The sequence below is a fragment of the Rhododendron vialii genome, chromosome 7a (assembly GCF_030253575.1).
Source record: "Rhododendron vialii isolate Sample 1 chromosome 7a, ASM3025357v1".
Taxonomy (NCBI): Eukaryota; Viridiplantae; Streptophyta; class Magnoliopsida; order Ericales; family Ericaceae; genus Rhododendron; species Rhododendron vialii.
Window position 1 is genome coordinate 26536343 of NC_080563.1, and position 21396 is coordinate 26557738.

Sequence of the window (21396 nt, forward strand, 5' to 3'; positions counted from 1 at the left end):
AGACAAAGTCTGAATATTATTGATAATAAGCTGCATAAACTCTAGGTTACAAACCCTTAAATAGGCTGAAACCCTAGAAACCCTAAATATAAACTTGGAAAATAAAAAGTCCCAGAATTTGGGGCTTTTCCTAAAATTGAAAACGGGAAAGAAAAACAAGACTTTCCCAAAAAGAATAAACTTAAAAGGAATTACGGTCTAAGAGTTATTAACGAAACAAATCTTTCCTAAAACAGCAAAATAACGCAATTGAATGCCTAAACGAAGGAATTAGGCCGAAAAGCACCATCGATCATCAACTTAGGGTTGATGAGTATTGACCGGAGCGCGAAAATAAGTCAGCCCACCAAGTTTGGGCCTATTCCGAGCTCGTCCGATTTTAACCAATTTGGGTAATCTGAAATTAAACACCGTTTGGACTTTCGAGGCTTGGCTCGGTCCAGCTGATCATGGAATTGGGCCTCCACGTGTTCTACATCAGTCCCCTCTTCTTCGAAAGAACTCGACCTCGAGTTCAAGTCTGGATACAGCGGCTCCTCAGCATGATACTCAGATAAATCAGCAACATTAAAAACCTTTGAAATCTTCATGGAATCAGGAAGATTAATCACATAAGCATTGTCACCAATCTTCTTCAAAACTTCATACGGACCATACTTTCTGGGCTTTAGCTTGTTATAAGTTCCCACTGGAAACCGCTCCTTGCGCAAAAACACCATCACAAAATCCCCTTCCTTGAACAATTTCTCACGCCTGTGTTTGTCTGCAGCCCTCTTGTATTTCGCATTAGTCTCAGTTAGCTTCTGTTTTACTTGCTCAAGCACCTCTTGAGCCTGCTTAGCCATTGCCTCAGCTGCAACGCTAACCCCAGGTCCTCGAGAAAACTGAACCAAATCCACCACATGCTTTGGAGGGGTCACATACACCAAAGAAAAAGGTGATTTTCCTATGGCACTGTGAACTGCGCTATTGAAAGCAAACTCAGCCTGCGGTAGAGCAAAATCCCACTGTTTCGGCTTGTCCCCACAAATACTGCGAATCAAATTTCCCAAACTCCGATTAGTCACCTCAGTTTGGCCATCCGTTTGTGGATGTGCAGTAGAGCTCCTTTTCAGCGACGTACCGAACATCTTCCACAAAGTTACCCAAAAACGGCTAAGAAACTTCACATCACGATCAGAAGTAAGGGACTGTGGCACCCCATGCAAACGCACCACCTCACGGAAAAACAAACGAGCCACATGAGAAGCATCAGATGTTTTTCGGCAAGCAATAAAGTGCACCATCTTCGAAAACCTGTCCACCACCACAAACACAGAATCTACTCCTCGTTGAGTACGAGGTAGACCCAGCACGAAATCCATCGACAAGTCCTCCCAAATGCTATTAGGAACAGGCAAAGGCGTGTAAAGACCAGTGTTTTGGGACTGACCTTTAGACACCTGACAAGTGTAGCACTTCCTTACAAAATTCCCAGCATCTCGCTTCAACTGAGGCCAATAATATCGTTCCTCCAAACTGGCCACAGTTTTATCCCTCCCTAAGTGACCACTTAATCCTCCACCATGTAAGTCTCGGATTAAGCTTTCCCTTAAGGAAGACTTTGGAATACACAAGCGATTGCCTCGAAACAAATACCCATCAGTAATATGGAAATCACTCATAGGCCGATTTTGCATACATACATCCCAAAAATCTTTAAAGTCATCATCCTCTGGGTACAGCTCCTTCAGAAATTCAAAGCCCACAATCTCATGTGCTAAGGTCACCAATAGATCGGCTCGACGACTCAAAGCATCAGCCACACGATTTGTTACCCCAGACTTATGTCGAATAGTAAAAGGAAATTTCTGCAAAAACGTCGCCCAACGCACGTGCATACTATCCAGCTTCTTCTGACTATTGATAAATTTCAGCGCCTGATGATCAGTATACAAAACAAACTCCCTTTGAATCAGATAATGTTCCCAATGTTTGAGAGCGCGCACCACAGCATAGAATTCCTGATCATAAGTACTCCACTTCTGCCTTGCTTCACTTAACTTCTCACTAAAGAAAGCCACCGGCCTTTTTTCTTGGGACAGTACAGCCCCAATACCAATCCCACTAGCATCGCACTCAACTTCGAAAATCTTTTCAAAGCTAGGTAGTGCCAAAACCGGCGCAGTGCATAGCTTCTCCTTAATCACTGTAAAGCTCTTCTCTGCTTCATCTCCCCATAAGAACTTGCCTTTCTTCAAACACTCAGTGATCGGTGCCACAATAGAACTGAAATTCCGAATAAAACGCCGATAGAAAGTGGCCAACCCATGGAAGCTTCGAACCTCAGTAACAGATTTCGGCGTTGGCCAGTCACGAATGGCTCGAACCTTATCTTCATCCACATGAATCCCATCAGAACTAACCACATAACCCAAGAACAATAAGCTGTTAGTCAAGAAACTGCACTTCTTAAGTTGAATGTACAACTTATTTTCTTGTAGCACCATCAACACTTGGCGCACGTGCTCCACGTGCTCCTCCTCGGACTTACTATAGATCAGTATGTCGTCGAAATAAACGACAATAAACTTTCCAGTAAAAGGGCGCAAAATCTGATTCATAATTCGCATAAAAGTGCTTGGCGCATTAGAAAGGCCGAATGGCATAACCAGCCACTCGTAAAGGCCATCCTTAGTTTTGAACGCTGTCTTCCACTCATCGCCCGGTTGGATACGAATCTGATGGTACCCACTTCGTAGATCGATTTTTGAAAACCACTTCGACCCATACAACATATCCAGCATATCATCCAAACGCGGAATAGGAAACCTGTACTTGATGGTAATCTTGTTAATAGCTCGACTATCAACACACATACGCCAACTACCATCCTTCTTTGGTGTTAACAAAGCCGGCACACCACAAAGACTCAGACTCTCTCGGATATGCCCTTTCTGCAATAGCTCTTCTACCTTTTCTCTCAGGATTTCATTCTCTTTAGGACTCATACGATAATGTGGTAAGTTGGGCAAACTTGCCCCAGGCACCAAATCAATCTGATGCTGAATATCCCTCATGGGAGGGAGTTCATTAGGCACATCATCAGTAACCAGCTCCTCAAACTCTTCCAGTAACGGTTGTATCTGTTTAGGCACTGAAATCACTGCCTCATTCACTCCGTGCACAACCAACGATTTTACCACCATTGCATAAACCTGTTCAGACTCTTTCAAACCTGCAACAAACTCAGCTTCGGAACTAGCAATGGTTAAAAACGAGGACCCCTCTACTTTAGAAGGCTTAACAGACACCTTATGATTGGTGGGTACCATAACAACCTTATGGGACTCCCAATTAAAACAGTAAGTGTTGTCACGACCCTTATAAACAACGTCTACATCAAACTGCCAGGGTCTACCTAACAGCACATGACTAGCATCCATCTCAATAACATCACAAGTAACTTCAGCTCTATAAAATTTCCCAATTGAAAGAGGAAGTTTACAGATTTGAGTTACCTTCACCGTGGGGCCCTTTTTGATCCACCCAATGCTGTAAGGCGCGGGATGGGGTTCCGTCGACAACTTCAAATACTCCACTAGTCTCCTTGCCACAAAATTCTCGCAACTCCCACTATCCACAATTAAATCACAAACTTTCTGGTTGACTGAACAGCGCGATCGAAATATGCTATGACGTTGGCTAGAACCCTCCGATTTTGGCGCAAACAGCACCCGTTGAACCACACAATTGACCCGTTCCCCATCTTCCTCGGCATAATCCACATCATCAAGATCATTCTCAGAATCTTCTTCAATATGCCCGTCTTCCTCTACCAGGCCCACCTTCCTATCTGGGCATGCGTTAGACAAGTGACCGGGTTTGTTACACCGAAAGCACTTGTCACCCCTCGGTTTGGCATAAGGGTTCGGATCCTTGGCCACGTTTCTGTTGTTAGAGCTACCCACCTGGTTAGGTCCTCCAAACTTCATTCCACCACTAGCAACACCCTTTGATTGAAACGTTGGAACCACTGGAACCGCATGCTGCTTTTCCTTCCCCCTTTCAGAAGAGGGAACAAACGACTCCCCTGGACCTCGGCGGAATCCCGAAGTGGTCGGTTTACGCTCAAACTGCTCAGCCTTCAAAGCTAGGTTATAGGCTTCCTCAACATCCCACACAACCTGCATCCCAATTTTCTCTTGAATTGAAGGCTTCAATCCATTTATATATCTAGCTACGCGCTGACCTTCGGTCTCATTCAAATTATTACGATCTGAAAGTCGACTAAATTCAGTCGTGTAGTCAAACACAGATTTAGATCCCTGCGAACAGTTTTGATATGACCGGAATAGATGTTGATCATAATCAGGCGGCAAGAATCTTTCCATCATCAGTTGCTTCATCCGGCGCCATGTCCTCACAGGCTCTTTTCCCTGCCTGTACCGTTTCGTTTGTAACTGATCCCACCAAACTGCAGCGCCGCTCTTCAACTTGTAGGCGACCAACTTCACCTGTTTGGTCTCAGAAACCTCCATCATATTAAGGAATCTCTCAACCTCAGAAAGCCAGTCAAGAAAATCCTCAATATGCAGATTACCGTTGAACGTGGGAAGATCCACCTTCACTTTGTAATCATCAAACCACTGTTGTTGCCGTGCTGGACGGCGTCCTCCTTGTACCTCTTCTTCATCTTCAGGTTCAGAATCTTCGGTATCAGCACGATGACGAAGGTTCCTTGCAACCCGTCGATCACCGGGTGGGCCTCGGGCAAATCCTTCAGCGCGCTCCCGATCCTGGTTACGAGGTTGACGATGGGCAAACCCCACCGCGCGTTCCTCCTCAACCCTTTCTGGCCTTCGGCGATTTTGTAGAGTCAACTCCTGCAGCAACTCACGGATCTGAGCGAATTGAGTGTGAGTATCCTGACGGATCTCGGTTAATTGTGCCTGTTGATCCTCCACCATCCTCCTTAGGTCAGTAAGCCCACGACCAACGTCAATGGGTGTGTCTTCTTCTGTGTTTGGTGCCATCGAACCAGGCAAAGCCTTGCTCTGATACCACTTGACGCAGCGGAATTAACAAAGAGATTAGTTGCGTACTAATCAAACGAATGATAGGTACTCGTAGCCACGAGCAGTTCTTGAATCTTCAAGAGAAAAAGACAAAGTCTGAATATTATTGATAATAAGCTGCATAAACTCTAGGTTACAAACCCTTAAATAGGCTGAAACCCTAGAAACCCTAAAAATAAACTTGGAAAATAAAAAGTCCCAGAATTTGGGGCTTTTCCTAAAATTGAAAACGGGAAAGAAAAACAAGACTTTCCCAAAAAGAATAAACTTAAAAGGAATTACGGTCTAAGAGTTATTAACGAAACAAATCTTTCCTAAAACAGCAAAATAACGCAATTGAATGCCTAAACGAAGGAATTAGGCCGAAAAGCACCATCGATCATCAACTTAGGGTTATGAGTATTGACCGGAGCGCGAAAATAAGTCAGCCCACCAAGTTTGGGCCTATTCCGAGCTCGTCCGATTTTAACCAATTTGGGTAATCTGAAATTAAACACCGTTTAGACTTTCGAGGCTTGGCTCGCTCCAGCTGATCATGGAATTGGGCCTCCACGTGTTCTACATCACTATCCCCCTTAAAATAATTTCGTCCTCGAAATTGGTACGTGACTGCGGATCAGACCTCGTCGCTAAACTAGTCTTGAAATGCCCAAAAATTCTTTGGCGTCACACGGCCACTGTCTAAGGCTCTGGCAGGTCCTAGAAGTATCTTTGAGTAACACGACTACGTTTTAGGCATCCATCACAAACCTTTGCATGTTTTGTTAATTAAGACTCATCACCTGCTTAACAAAACAGGGTTGAAGTTTCTTCAGCCGTCGAACAACTTGCCTCGTTGTACGCCTTTGATGAAGTTTTCATTGTAAATGCCAACGTCAAATGCAAAACTTCTACCAAATCATCATGCGGTCTCGTATCCCACAAACGTTTCCTTAGTACGTCCCTGTCGAATCAAGATGATTCCCCATCTAACGATATTAAACCCATTTCTGAAACTAGGAATCAAAGGATCCACTTGAGCAGAATAACCCTATAATCGTAAGGCATAAGTACTCCATCCTCATTTCGGGGGAAATCGAACATCAGCAAGCAAACCCTACGGTACTCTACAAACTTGGATATTATTAGCAAAGGCACTTAAAGAACCTTTGCAGTCACGGGAAAATAAGTCTTTGGCAGCGTTGACTTCTAGCGGTAATTTTATATGTATGGCTGCTTTTAATTTAGTACTGCTTCGACCCTACATTTGTTCACCTCGATTCTGTCCTTGGACACCACGTGCCCTAAGAACTTAACCACTTCTAGCCAGAACTCATATATTTTTGCATTGGCATAAAGTTGGCTATCCCGGAGTCACTACTACAATATTGTTAAAAGATGACGCTTGAAAAAGTGAAAAAATGTCACTTTTTAAAAAACCGTAATTAAAAAGATTACAGTAAGTAAATAATGTCAGTTATCCAAAAAACTATGATATATTATATTTATAATGTCACTTTCTAAAATAGTGACATAAATATTCTTTCTTTTTAATGTCAGTTTCTCCTAAACTGTAATCTAATATATTTATGATGTCACTTTGTAAAATAGTGACATAATTAATTTTTTTTTATGTCACTTTCTCCTTATAAGTGACATTAAAGAACGATTTTTTTTTTTGGAGGAAACGGCGCCATATGCGGGACGCGTGGTACCTCAATGTAATTAATCCCGCCCAATATAAACCTAGATGAAACTTCTTTTACCCCGTAAAAAAAAAAAACCTCTTTTACCTTCCACGATCTCTCTCTCTCTCTCTCTCTCTCTCTCTCTCAACCAATTGTACGAGCGCCGTTCATTGATCTTGACAGCGTTAAGAGGCAGGAGAAGCCCGTCACTGTGATTTGCCATTGATTGATCTTGGTCATCGGCCACTTGCTCCGCTGTTGCTTTGGTCATCGATTGACTTGAAATCAAACAGGTTTACAGACCCATGGCTTTATTTAGATAGTTCTCCAACTCTTTCCTAATTTTTTCATTGTTGAATTTATGGGTGCTATTTACATGGTTCAAAATTTGTTTCAGTGTTGATTGAATTGCTCACAGAGGTCTCGTCTGGATTGTCAAGATCAATTATCTAAGTGAGAATCCATTTGCATTACAGGTGTTTGATAATATGCTTGTGTCAGTCTATGCTATGTACAATCATATAGGTGAATATCCATTTGCATTACAAGTGTTTGATAATATGCTTGTGTTAATCTATGCTCTGTACATGTAGGTTGAGCTTATTGTTGATCTGTTTAATGGGCGCTTGTGTTCTCCCGATTGCCGCCGACAACTCCACCTCTCTCTACCAGGTTTGTTTCCCTCCCTCTCTCTATATCTCACCTCCACAGATGCATATGTGTACGTACATAACATTCTCTGTAAACCCTATCGTTTTAATCTTTACTAGAATTTATGCAAAAATAGAGCTAAATATATAGCACCTAGTCTGAACTTGGTGGCCTGCTAATGAAAAGGGTGAAGCCTTTTTTAAAGGTTGTAGTGTTTGGAGTGTATGTATCTTGCTTGTTATGCAAAGTTGAATAGTTATATTAACTGGTTTGGCAGTCCAATAATATTGGTTATACTTGTTTGTTTTGTTGATAGTTTGTGGTAGTGATGGAATGATGATCGTGGTACCAAACCCCACTTCTTTAAGTAGATTTAAGGCAAGCTTAGCTTTTACTTTTCAGTTTAATTATTTTAGTATCTGGAATTCTTGGTAAAGAAACTAGTAGCAGAGGCACTTTGGTGGGGAAGTAAATTTGTTTTCAAGTCTAACTACGGTTGTGACATGCTCCATTTCATATTGTTGCATTCCCATAGACTCTATTTCTTTGATTCCTAAAATCTACACAACTGTTGGATTAACTATTGTTTGCAGTTCAATGTGTTCAACTCTTGCTGGCCGTGAGTTAGTTGCAGTTTGATAGGTCACATACCAAGACTAGTATAGACTAGCTGCGATGAGGTATAATGTTAACTCTTAGTTCAATTCGATTGTTGCTACTTGACATTGTCTACATTTATTTATTACGACAAATTTCTAACTTCAGGGGTCAGACACATCTTGAATTGGTTGGCAATGAGGTAAAAAATATCCTACCTTCTAAGTCTTTGTCGCAATTTTGTTAAACTAAGGCTTACTTAAATATGACTTTGAAAAATTTTGATTTTGGCAAGAATTTGGAGATTAATTAGTAAAATTTGTTTACTTTGGACCTCTTTCTTGTACAGGTGTGGATGGTAAATGCACTTACAAATATGTTCCTTGCTTTAGGTGGCTGAACATCTAATTATAGTTCTTTGCTTTAAACTTGCCAATTGCTCTCTCTAGTTGATGTTTTGGTTCTTATATCTTTTTATTTGAATTAGTTGCTGATTTTTTTCCATAGGCTACCCATTTCAAACAATTAGTCACATAATAACGACTTTTTTTGTAGGCATTGGTGACATAACAACTCAAATATAGGGAAACTGGGGCAACATATTATGCAGGAACATGTTGTAGGAGCAATGCTTTTTGAGGTATGCTTTCAATGATGAAAAGACTTCTTTTGTCCAAGGTTTGCACAATATCCTGAGTTTGTCTAGCATAATTTAAATTTAAAAAACTTTCATATTGATGAAAAGGCTGAATCCATATTAGGAATTAATTGTCTTTAATTGAAGCGAACATTTCTTAGAGGCCACGTATAAGTGTGTTTACAGATTTGTTATCAGCTTTATGTTTCAAATTTGCATAGAAATATATGCATACACACTTGCCTACTAGTATATAATTACCATAATATGGATTAGTTGTTCAAAATGAAAAGAAAGTCTCTCTAGCTTCATCTCTCTAGCTATGTGTTTAGCTGGACGTTAATTCTATGTTATTTTTTCATGCAATAAATACTGACTGAAAAGGTGTCATCTCGTTTTATTGGAGCGTACGTATCATATGTTGATTGTACAGGGAGAAAGGAAAGAAGAAGTTACTGGAGAAGTTGTCATCACAGGTCTTAGTGCGTCTTCCAGACTTTTTCGGCTGAAGGAATGCAAAAAATTTTAGGTTGAGGGAAGCTGGATTAGCTCGGTGAATCATTATGTAGGGGAATTTATTTGTATTTCGTACATACTTTTCGTGTCGAAAGATAACTTGAACACGTGTATTAGAGAGTGTTTGTAATTTTATAATTTTCAATATATAGACTCTTTTTTACATTAGTGGATGACTTTATCTTTTTTTTTTTAATTGTTTTGAATGATTCTGAGCTGAAACTAGAATTGTGATTTTTTTTTTTAGGATGAAAGACAGAAAAGATGACAGTTTAAAACTGTCATCTTTGACCTTTTAATTACGCTTTAACAATGTCATCTTTTCAAAAGATGACAGTTTTGAAGCACTTTAATGACGTTTCACAACTGTTATCTTCTACTTTTTATTACATTTAAAAAGCGTCATCTTTATAGATATTAATGACAGTTTTAAACCGTCATTTTAAGATTCAGACTTTTAATGACAGCTCCATAGATGACAGTTTCAAAATTGTCATCTTTCACGTTTAATAACACTTTTAAACTGTCATCATTTACAATTATTGTAGTAGTGAGTACTTGTAGTATCATTTGAAGGTGTAGTTCGTGCTCCTCTTAATTGATCCAATAGGTCATCGATCCTTGGTAATGGATACCGGTTCTTGATGGTGACTTGATTTAGCTCCCTGTAGTCGATGCCTAGTCGAAGCGTCCCTTCCTTCTTTTTCGCGAATAGTGCAGGTGCTCCCTATGGTGACGTACTCAGCCTGGTAAACCCTTTGTCCAACAGCTCTTGCAATTGGGTCTTGAGCTCCTTTAGCTCAGCTGGGGTCATTTCGTACAGTGCCATAGAGATTGGTTTCATTTCCCAGTTGGAGTTCTATAGGGAAGTCTATCTCTCTCTTGGGTAGTAAGCCATGAAGTTCTTCAGGGAAAAACATTGGCGTATTCACACACGATATGTGGTAATCCCACTTCCATCTTATCGGCTTCTCCCAACTGGAGGCTAGCTAGCCATCCAAACAATTGATTCTGCCACCTGGACCTCCTCGTCGTCGAGCTCACCGTTTTTCTATCCCCTTTAAATCGGAAACGAGTCCCTTCGGGGGTATACGTGGTCACCATCTTCTGGCGGCAATCTATGATCACTCGATGTGCTGATAGCCAGTCCATCCCCGGGATTACGTCAAAATCCGCCATGTTGATTACTTTAAGATCGCAAGTTTGGCACAAGTTGGTTATTTCAAGTTCGCACCCTCTACTCACTAGACTAACAGCTATACTCCCCCTAATAGTGATGTGACTTTTATACATGTACTTAGGAGTTCTGTTTCTAGTGCCAGTGTAGTTACGCAGACAGTAATTATAAGGGAATGCGATGCTCCAGAGTTAAACAAAGCTTAAAAGCAGGTACTATAGTAGCGTACCTTGGATCACAAATGGATCCTGCTCTTGTTCCTAAGTCTGCAGCGCGAAGATACGCCCTCCAGTGCCTTGCTGGGTTCCCATGGGCTGCTTTCCTTTGTTCTGCCCATTTTGCTGCTGCGATGGGCCTCCAGGGTTTTGCCTTATACAACCGGTCTGTCCCGGTTGTTGAGTTTTCTAATTTCCAAAGCTCACATTCCCTTCCTTCCGAGGTTGCGGGCATTGGCGGTTGTAGTGGCCCATAGACTGACAGTTGTAACACGTCACTGTCTTCAAATCTTGGTTGCCCCTCTGTGGTTCGCCACATCCGAGTGTATCAATACTCCAGGGTTGGTTGCTTTGGGTCGGGGTGAAAGGTTTGGTAGGGTAGGGTCCGCGGTTATTGTTAGAAGGTTGAGTTCGGATAGGTTTGCCAGTGTTGCCTGCTGCCTTCCTCCATTGGGTTTTGAAGTCATTTTCCTCACTCTCCAGCCAAAGAGCACACTTCACAACACCGGTATAGGTAGAAAAGGCCTAAGCTACCACAGCCCTTCTAGCGGTTGTCAGTCCCCACTCAAACCTTCTCGCCTTCTTATCCTCAGTTGCAACGGCCGTTTGGGCGTAACGAGACAATTCCTTGAATTTGGCTGCATATTGGGTAACGATCATCGTTCCCTGTTTCAAATTTAGGAACTCTTGTTCCTTGGCCAGACGAAGGGGTGTGGGGAAGTACTTGTCGAGAAACAGGGTCTCGAACTCGGCAAAGGTCATGGTGGCTATGGCATGGGTTACCTCCATTAGATCCCACCAGTAGCGGACTTCTCCCTTCAGCTGGTATGTGGTCAAGGCCACACGACTTCCATCTTGGGTGATCCCTAAGGTTCTAAGGATCATTTTGACCTCGTTTAGCCATGTCTCGGCCACGACAGGATTGGTATCTCCGTGAAAAGTCGGAGGTCGACGTTTGCAGAACTCGTTCATTGCCCAGGTTCGAGTCATGGGTCCATCGTCGTGGTTTTGGTTTGGGCGGTTGGCATTCAAAGCTGTTATGAACGCTTGCATGATTTGGGCTAAGTCGGGGTTTGTGTTAGAGGACTCTCCGTTTTCGTATCCTAGTCCACTGCGTCGGTTCACCTTCTACGAGTAGAAATTGAAAGGGGGAGTTTTAGTCTACCTAAACAATTTTCCTTTTACAAATGGTGTATCTTCTTAAAAGTTAAAAGCAATTTATCACGTAGTATGTAACAGTACTCTTTTATAATAAAGCAAGCTTTACATAGATAAAGAAAGATACAATACAAGCATAGAATTCTACTACAAGGCAAGTAGAGATCTTAGGATAAGATTCTTCCTAATACAAGTTATGACGATATGATCCTACATCCCAAAAGGATTACAATGGTCACTAGGTTTATTCGATTACGCCTAATTGGTATCCCTGGTTTTCACGGGTCCTTTGGAGTCTCGTCTTCTTCGAGGTTTCCTTTATTTGCAAGGTTTTTCTCCTTAGTCACCCCATTGGCGTCCTTATCGCCATTGACTTCTCCCTCTTCATCTCCAACCTCAGAGTTTTGCATTGGGGGTAGGACACCGAAGAATCCATAGAAGGCAGACAGGATGGGAAACATTTCAAGAAACCAGGGGTCTTCTTCAACGGGAATAAGGGTATTCTGTTGTACTCTCACGAAATCTCGCTTTTCTGCGAGTACAGCGGCAACAAGGTCGGGGTCCTCCACTAGTTGAGTTGTCATGGTTTCTATGGCGATTTTGAGCTGACGAGCTCCCATCAACAGGTCGATTAGGTGATCCAGGTAGTTCATCTACAAGGGAAGAGTTTTAAACCTCAATTAGTAACGTCTTAAAACAGGGATTATAAACTTCTAGAGAAAACCTTCGAGTTTCTAAGTTCCACGTTCGATCCTTGATTCAAGTCATCATCCAATTGTTCGGGAATTCCAGCTCGGCGGTACTACCAATTTCCACACCTTGCATCAATCCGAAGATTGTGCTGTCAAAATTCCACCCAATTTGGGACGGTAAACTTAAACTCAATTCACATTTGTGCAACGGTCAAACTATCTTATGGTTCTACCCATTCTACCCATGGCCGAGGTTTTGAACCTAAAGTTCTGATACAAAGTTGTAATGCCCCGAATTTTGGGAACGTTAAAAGGACATTTTTATTGAAACTTCAAAATAGAGTCTGGCTCATTATTACATCACGACCTCCATAAGAGTACTTTCATTACAAAAGGGAGGGAAACTAGGGTTCCTAACTACAGCTCCGCCTGCTCCTCCATCCTAGCCAGCTCTTCAACTCCAAAGGCCTCCAATGTGTACAACTCACCTTGATCATCTAGAAACTCTGACACATTATACCAGCGTCGCCACCAGTATAATATGTCAAGGTCACCAAAGGTAACACCATGAGCTACAAGAGCTCAATAGAATAATCCATACCCACTAACCCTTTAATTTACACACATTAGATCATAAATTCAATGTTTTCCACATAGTACATGCTTATCTAACAAAAACAGTTAACAATGACACATCCACATTCGCTAATCAACTATCGTTGGTGTCCATGATTTCTGAGTTTCTCCTACGCAACATTTCATACACTGTGTCACTAGTTTCACCTTTCATTTACCAAATCAATACTTCCAAAATCGTTTTAACACACCCAACCTCAGTTTCGCCGTTCCGGTCTCCCGAGTATCCTCACAATGGTTCTGCCGCACCGGGTTCCCATTGGCACACAAAACTTTGCATTGGCTTCTCTCCGTGGATAACCAAGCCATATTACCAATGAAGCTACCACGTTCGGCCCCATTGGCAATCTTCACAATGGGCTACCAAGTCCACCCACATTGCGAGTTTTCGTTCACACAACGGGCTACCAAGTCCGGCCACATTGCGGTTTTCGCAAATCCACACAATGGGCTACCAAGTCCGGCCACATTGCGGGTTTTCTTACACACAATGGGCTACCACGTCCGGCCACATTGCGGTTTCAAACATACCTTGTCATTAACATACCCTAGGTGCCATGTTTCTAATTTCTCAATTTCTGTGTCTCGTTTTCATGCAACTACTCCGCGGTAGGACTTTTCACATACGTAATCATAAATCATTCTTTGTAATCATGAAACTAAACTAGCAACATCATCCAACTCTATATTAATCATCATGCTCAAACCACAACTTAAAGCATAATGCCACATGTGAGGACGCCTTTGGAGTGAAAATCACTTATGCTTTACAACAAGACAAGTAATGCAAGTAATTCATGTATGGTCATAACCATCCTAAAGATCAAAATACGAATACTTTTACCAAACGATCAAATCTTATCTTTCAAAAATCGTTCTTTCTTCCTTTGTGGGAAGTTCAAAATAACATATGTTTATTAGAGTAAAAGTCGATTATTCCAACATGCTCATACTTCCATTAGCGAAAACAAGTTTGTTAATTATCATGCATTCCAAACCTTATAGGTGATAGAGTGGTGGTCGAGTGGTGGTTAAGTGGCGGCCTAGGATGAGTTTCTTGAAGAACACAAGAAGAACTCAAAAACAAGAAGAACAAAGAACAATTGCAAGGATTCTAGAGAGAGAAGTTGAATGGGTGGAGGTGTGTGTTGAATGGCAAAGATGGGGTGCTATTTATAGCCAAACTAACTTCTATTACCCAATGAATAAATTTTTCCCTAGCAAATATTGTCCAATGATTAAAAGGGTAATTATGAAAGGTATGGTCTTGTTTAATCAAGCTTTTCATGCATGCCAAGACTTGTCAATCCAACTTAGGTGTAAGAATAGGTAATTATGAAGATTTTCTAAGACTTAAAGGCAATCCTAGGTAATTATAACCTAGGTTGTAAGTCTTGCAAGTAAGAAGAAAATGATGGCTAGACTAATGTGTAGTCTTCCCATGTTTAGTCAATCCTAGGCTAGGTTGTAGTCAATTTTTAGGATGATTAAAGGCTAGGACTCTATGCTAGAAATTGACAAGAAATGGGTTGGCAAGTCATAAATAGGCTTAAGGCTAAAGGGGTAGCTTGTGGGAGTGAACAGAGCACACCACACACTCCATCTCTCTCCCTCCCTCGGCCTCCCTTTCTCCCTCTCCCTCTCGGCTTCTCTCTCTCTCTCTCTAGTACTATGAACATATATATATATACACACATATGTACATCTAGGAAAATCTAGGAAAGTAAGTCAAAGAGGGGAATTAGGTTCAAGGCTATTCTTCCTAGGCTTTCATGCATGGCAAGGCTAAGTTTGCTTCTTTTGGAAGTAAAATGATGACTTCCTTTGGTAGTAAAATGATGGCATGAGTTGTCTTGTCAAATATATAAACACATTGGCAAATCTAGCTTCCATTATCCAAGGGACAAAAATTCCCCTAACATTTATTATCCAATGGGTAAAGGAATAACGATGATGACTAAGGTTGAAATGACTAGACATGGAGTATAATGATGACCTCTCTAGGTCTAAAAGGTTCAATTAGGATTGGAAGGGTTCATAAGGCTCAAAGATGGTCAGAAAGGTCCATCTAGGGTTAGGGAATTGTAACTAGGTGGATTGGTAGTTCAGTTTCTCCAACTAATCGGTGAGAAACTAACCCTACTTGCCATATAGGATTTCTAGACAAGAAATATAAATTTTAAGGACTAAAATCTAATTATGACGGATTATTAGAAATTAAAAGAAATTTTTAAAAGTAAAAACAAGTAATTAAAACAAAATTTAAATATTTAACGAAATTTTTATTTACCGAAAATCAGGGTCGTTACACATTCAGATTCTGTGAGTCCGCATTCTGCGATGATTCTCAATGACGGTACCTCGAGCTCGATAGGGAGTACCGCTTCCAACCCGTAAACTAATGAATAGGGTGTCGCTCCTGTCGATGTTCGAATTGACGTCCGATACCCCCAAAGTGCTAGAGGTAGGCTCATGTCAGTCCCGGGCAGACTGAGCAGACTTTTTGATAATCGTCTCAATATTCTTGTCTGCCGCTTCGACAGCTCCATTTGTTTGAGGGCAATAGACCACCGAGTGGTGGATCTGGATCTTGAACTCTTCAAACAGTTCGAAAACCCTGCCTTTGAAGTGAGTCCCATTATCTTATACGAATGCTTGAGGTACCCCGTATCGATAGATAATGTTCTTTCTGATAAAGTGAGCAACCTGAACTGCCGTTAGGGTTTTGTAGGATTCGGCCTCCACTCACTTGGTAAAGTAATCTATCGTTACTAAAATGAACCTGTGACCTTTCGAAGTAGACGGTCTGATCATGCCAATGACATCAATGACCCACACAGAGAAAGGCCAAGGAGAAGTCATGCCAAAGAGGTTAGAAGGGGGAACATGTATTAGATTGGCATGGATCTGGCACTTATGACAACGCCGTACATAATCCACACACTGAGACTCCATTGTGGACCAGAAGTAACCCTACTGTAGGATTTTCCTAGCAAGCATGACACCGCTCATATGAGGACCGCAGACTCCTTCATGAACTTCTTCCATAATCCTTGTGGCTTCAGAACCATTGAGACAGAGTTTGTGCATCCCACAATAGGATCTCTTGTATAACTTCCCTCCACAAAGGATATACTGGGCAGCCATCCTTCGTAACGCGAGTTGATCCTTTTTAGAAGCTTCTGCCAGATACTCCCCGCTTTCAACAAAATTCCATATGTCGTGGTACCAGGGTAGGCCATCATCTACATCATTGATGGTGTTGATATACTGATAGGCAGGACAGTCCCACTATTCGATCAAAATAGGGCGGAGTTTGACACCCAAAGGAAGTTCAACCATGGAAGCCAAGGTTGCCAAGGCATCGGTAAATTGATTCTTCAAGCGGGGAATGTGAGTAAAAGTAACCTTGTTAAAACGAGGAATAAGATCTTACAAGTCCTGATGATAAAGTTTCAATTTCTCTTCATGAACTTTCCAGTCCCCGTTGGCTTGAGATACAACAAGATTAGAATCACCAATGACCTCAAGTTTTTCCACACCGAGGGTGAGAGCGGCCTCCATACCAACAATACAGGCCTCATACTCAGCTTGGTTGTTTGTAACATCGAAATTGAGCTTGAACGCAAGCGGAATGTGAGAGCCATCAGGTGTAATCAACAGTACTCCGATCCCATATCCCTTCTGGTTGGCCGTTCCATCAAAGTAGAGTGTCCACACGTCTTCAACAACTGTTAGCACTTCCACATTTGGGAACATGAAATCTGAGTCCTCTGGTCCATCGACAGGGTGATCAGCCAAAAATTTCGCTACTGCTCGCCCTTTGACGGATTTCCTTATGACGTACTCGAGATCGAACTCTGCCAATAAGAGTAACCAACGTGCTAACTTACCAGTAAGTGCTAGTTTCTCAAACAGATACTTGAGAGGATCCATTCGAGAAATTAACTTCACTGGATAAGCCAGCATGTAGTGTCTCAACTTCTTAGAAGCCCAAACAAGAGCCCAACATGTCTTTTCCAGAGCTGTGTAGCGTTCTTCACATCCAACCATCTTCTTGCTTAAGTAATAAATGGATTTTTTGACACCCTTATATCCTTTTTGAGCTAGTAAACACCCCATAGACGAAGGATTCACAGATGAATAAAGTATAAAAAGGTTTCCCGAGAACCGGTGGCATGAGGACCGGAGGATTCTGCAAGTAATTCTGAATGGACATGAAAGCCGCTTGACACTTGTTTGTCATACAAACGGAGTGTTCTTTTTTAGAAGACGAAACATCAGCTCGCAAGTCAAAGTTAACTTGGTGATGAATCTGCTGATGAACTGAACCTTCCCCAAAAAGCTCCGCACTCCCTTTTCAGACTCTGGTGGCTTCATTTCAAGTACAACCTCAATCTTTGACGGGTCAACTTCAATCCCACGAGTAGTGATCAGAAAGCCAAGCATTTTACCTATTGTGACTCCAAAAGTACACTTCTGCGGATTGAGACGCATTTTATACTTACGGAGTTGTTCGAAGAACTTTTGAAGAACAGGGATGTGCCCCTCATGAGTTTTTGACTTGGCAATCATGTTATCTACATAGACCTCAACTTTTTTGTGCATCATGTCATGCAAAATGGTCGTAGCAGCGCACTGATAAGTAGGACCGGCATTCTTCAAATCAAACGGCATGACCAAATAGCAGTAAGTCCTCGGCATTTGACAGTAATGTGCAAGGGGCGATTGTGGTCGACCCCTTCAACTGGCAGGTCTTTATCGGTGAAAATCACAGTATGCTTGGAAGTAGGTGGAAGGATGAGAGATATCATCGCTTTAGGAGTGATATCAGCCTGAACCTCAAAGCGGGAGAGAGTGTGGCAAAGTTTCTGACGATGCTCATGGGAGGAACAAATCAGTCCCCAAATCGATATAGTAGCAGGAATCCGCTCAAGTTGTTTCTGAATCATGTTCGTATCCGGGGTGCTGGCAGGTACCTCAAGTGGTGCAGACCTTCGGAAGGTAGAGGGCTCATTCTTTTGGTTAGAAGGGTTGGACAAACTTCCAGCCTGTAGATTAGCAGGCTAAAAAACCGTCCACTCCTCGTAACATTGTGAACGTTTTCCAAAGAGGGCACAACCTGAGGGTTTTAATCAATATCCCAGAGGTCAGTAGGGACCTCACCTAGTTTGCGCTTCCCTTTGTAGGTTGCTGGTGCTATCATAGGCACTTCCAAGTCTAAACCCAAATCTTCAGCCAAGTCTTTTACCAATAGTGTGTCCCAAAAGTCCAAATCCTTGACCGCCGCGACCTCTGCAACAGGTTCTGAATTGGCAATGAAGGGAACATCCCAAAGTCCGCCATCGGCTAAAGAGCGATTGACAGTCCAAACTTCTGCCCCAACTTGGACATTGACTATATCATCGACGTCCCAAAGATCGGCTGGCGGGATTAGGTCTGTGACCATGATACTGCAGTCTTCCCTAGTCGAAAAATGAACTGTAGGGCATGGAAGTCCCGCATCAACAATGTAGAAAGTGGGGTCATGCTCGACATCAGATACCGAGTTGACGAGCCTGTCGATGGTAGAGGGGAAAAAGCATTCCCCTATGACGCGAGGTTCTTCCTGAACAAAATCATCCTCGACAAAGTGAGTCATGTGATCTGGCAAAGCGTAGCCTTGAAGAAGATTAGTGTCAAAATCCAACAGAAATTGCCAAGTGGGTTCGAGATCCCAATAGTATTCCTCTTCGGGAAGCAAAGGTTCGGGCTGTTGGAATAGCATATACAAGGAGATACCATCTAAAGGATCGAGCATCGCCTGGTTGTGTCCGACCTGCCATTCTTTGTTCCAGGCCTGGTCATGCTCAGGGAGCGGGAGATACTTGGGGTGTAATGGGAAGCCTTCTAGCTCAAGTTGGTTCCACTCTTAGAATAAAGGAGTGACATAATCATCACCGTCGGCTATAGACCAATCCACGGCCTGTATGCTGAGTTCAAGCTCTTGCTCAAAGTGCAGCCCTGAATTGGCTTTCAAAGTTCTGAGAAGAACTAGGATCCGTTATGACCGGGATAGGATCACGATGAGTCGAGGTAGGACCAAGTCGTATAGGCTGAATAGGGTCATCATGGAGATCACCAATGATTTCGTTGAAGAGATCGAGGCCTGTCTGCAGGAGTTGAAGAGTTGGATTAGGATGAGAAGGTTCTCCAATGAACATGAGTTCTACTTCTGGCTCCAATGCTATAGTTACGACCGGTTTGGGCTGATTCATTGGGATTATATGGTCGATAGGGTTGAATATAGTGGAGCAGGGGTTGATTTGAGTAGAGCTGAAGGCTATATGGTTGATATGTGGAGTAGCGTTGTGCTTTGGCATGGAATTGGAAAGCATGTTTGGTTTTTGAGATGGCGGAGGTGGAGCCTGAAGGGTCCCTTCATCTATAAGATCCTGAATCGCATGACGGAGGCGAAAACAGGAATTTGTAAGATGGCTAGCCTTTTGGTGATAGGCGCAGTAGAGATTGGCTTTGAAATTGGGTGAAGGATTTTTGGGTAGAGGAGTTGGATCAAGTGGCTTCAAATGACCTGATTTGATCAACTTTTCCATAACAGAGGATAATAGAGCCTCGAATGCGGAGAAGCTGCGGGGTTGATTACGAGGCCGGTTGTTCTGTGGAGTCTGCACTTTATTGATGTCGGCAATGTGATTGGTAGTATTGGAGGAGGAGGCATTGGTGCCACTGGTTGTTGCGTTGGAGAAAGTCCCACCTCCAAACAGTGCATTGGTGTTTCCGAAGTACGCCCAAGGTTTTGACTTCAGAGGGTTAGAGGACTCTCCCCTTGGTAAAATACCACTTTGCAGTGCGTCCTCAATGGCCAGGCCAGAGTCAAAGAAGGTCACAAAGTTAGCAGATGCTTGAACCAGAACCAGATGTTTAGCATAGTCTAGCTGAAGATTGCGGGAAATGATGCGGAGCTGATCCCTCTCACTGGGGCGCTCAGTCATTAGAGCGGCTTTGGCCCTCCACCTTTGGCTTCCATTTTGGTGGATTCAAATTCCCGTGTCATCATTTTCAGTAGAGAGTTATAACTGTATTGCAAAATAAACGCAACAGCAATATCTTCCCAAGTCCTCCTCTTGGCAATGTCGAGCAACAAGAATCAATGAAAAGCCGAACCAGAGAGAGTCTGAGGGAATAGTTGCGACATGGCTTTGGGCTCAACTGACAAGAGCTTCATAGCAGCATGGTAACTATAGAGATGAGTCTTAGGGTCACCATTGCCATCAAACTTGGCCAGATCAGGCATTTTGAACTTGTCGGGAAGCTTGGCATTGGGATACAAACAGAGAAGGTCCAAGTTGATTCCCCAAGCATTGATCTTTTCAGATTTAGAGACAGACTCCTCCAGCTTGGTGATCTTGGCCATAAGAGTAGCCAAATTAGGATTTTGAGCAGGCCTAATGACAGTAAGGTTCAGGTTTGTTGCTATTGGGCGAGCTGCTCTCGGATTGGGCTGAACTATGAGTCGCTCTGCATGATTCGGGTCCTCGACAAAGATAGGTTCTGCATGAACATCCTCATCGACCTCGCCTACCACTTCTGCTACTAGCAGAAGATGAGTGTTAAAGAGGTCATTCAAACGAGTAACATTGGCATCTGTCTGAGCAGCCCTCTGTTGCATGGTGGCGATGCTATTCTGAAGGCTTGCGAACATAGCTTCCATGGTGAGTGGTTGGGGTTGATTTGTCATGACTAGTATTTTAGAGGAACTTGATGAAGATGAAATAGTTGGTGATGTCGAGGGTTTAACTTCCTGAATAACTAAAGACGAGCCTGACTGAAGAGTAGCCAACAGAGAAAGTGGAGAGTCTTCCATTGTGATTGACTAGGATTGTAACCTGACAAGCCTTTGAACCGGATTCTGATGTAGACGTTCCCAAGTGGGTCTGCCTTTCAGCTTCGATACTCTATGTGGTGGTGCAATGACTCAGAACTTTGCTTGCAGTAAAGTAAGAAAAGGCTCAATAGGGGTCCTGCAGTAACTTTAATCTAAAGAAAAGACTAAAGTGAAAGCGCAATCACCGTCGTCAATGTCATCCTAGACTCTAGAACTAGAAGACAAGTCTGTTTTAAGATGTTCAGACATTGCCAGAATCCTCGAAAATCTTTTCGAGGGTGTATCCTTTGAATAGATCGACGAACACTAAGGGATGTCAAAATAGTCTAAGCCTTTGACTATTCTGCTCTCGAGGTTTCAACTTTGAACTTGGAACAACTCGGTGTAGATGACGTGATACCGGAACTGGGGCGGCGTAGGCGACACAACGCCATGGCCTAGACGGTGTACGTGCTGTGCATGATAACCAAGGTGGCATAAGCATCACGACATTCTCTCCGTTGTTCTT

General features: G+C 42.6%; 1 protein-coding gene and 1 long non-coding RNA gene across 3 annotated transcripts; one reads left to right on the forward strand and one right to left on the reverse strand.

Annotated features, from left to right (window-relative positions):
* The first annotated feature begins 6819 nt into the window (after positions 1-6819).
* On the forward strand, positions 6820-9314 carry LOC131333198 (uncharacterized). 2 transcript variants are annotated; one of them, XR_009201750.1, is made up of 6 exons: positions 6820-7017; positions 7143-7177; positions 7318-7396; positions 7969-8055; positions 8528-8650; positions 9043-9314. It is a non-coding gene; the product is annotated as an uncharacterized LOC131333198 (long non-coding RNA). The 2 variants fall into 2 exon arrangements; XR_009201751.1 differs by lacking the exon at positions 8528-8650 and having other exon boundaries at positions 6821-7017; positions 9043-9313.
* Positions 9315-11042: 1728 nt separating this feature from the next.
* LOC131332840 (uncharacterized) lies at positions 11043-11507 on the reverse strand. The gene has a single exon (XM_058367149.1). The coding sequence runs from the start codon at positions 11505-11507 to the stop codon at positions 11043-11045; it is 465 nt and encodes a 154-aa protein (XP_058223132.1).
* Between the last annotated feature and the right edge of the window lie 9889 nt (positions 11508-21396).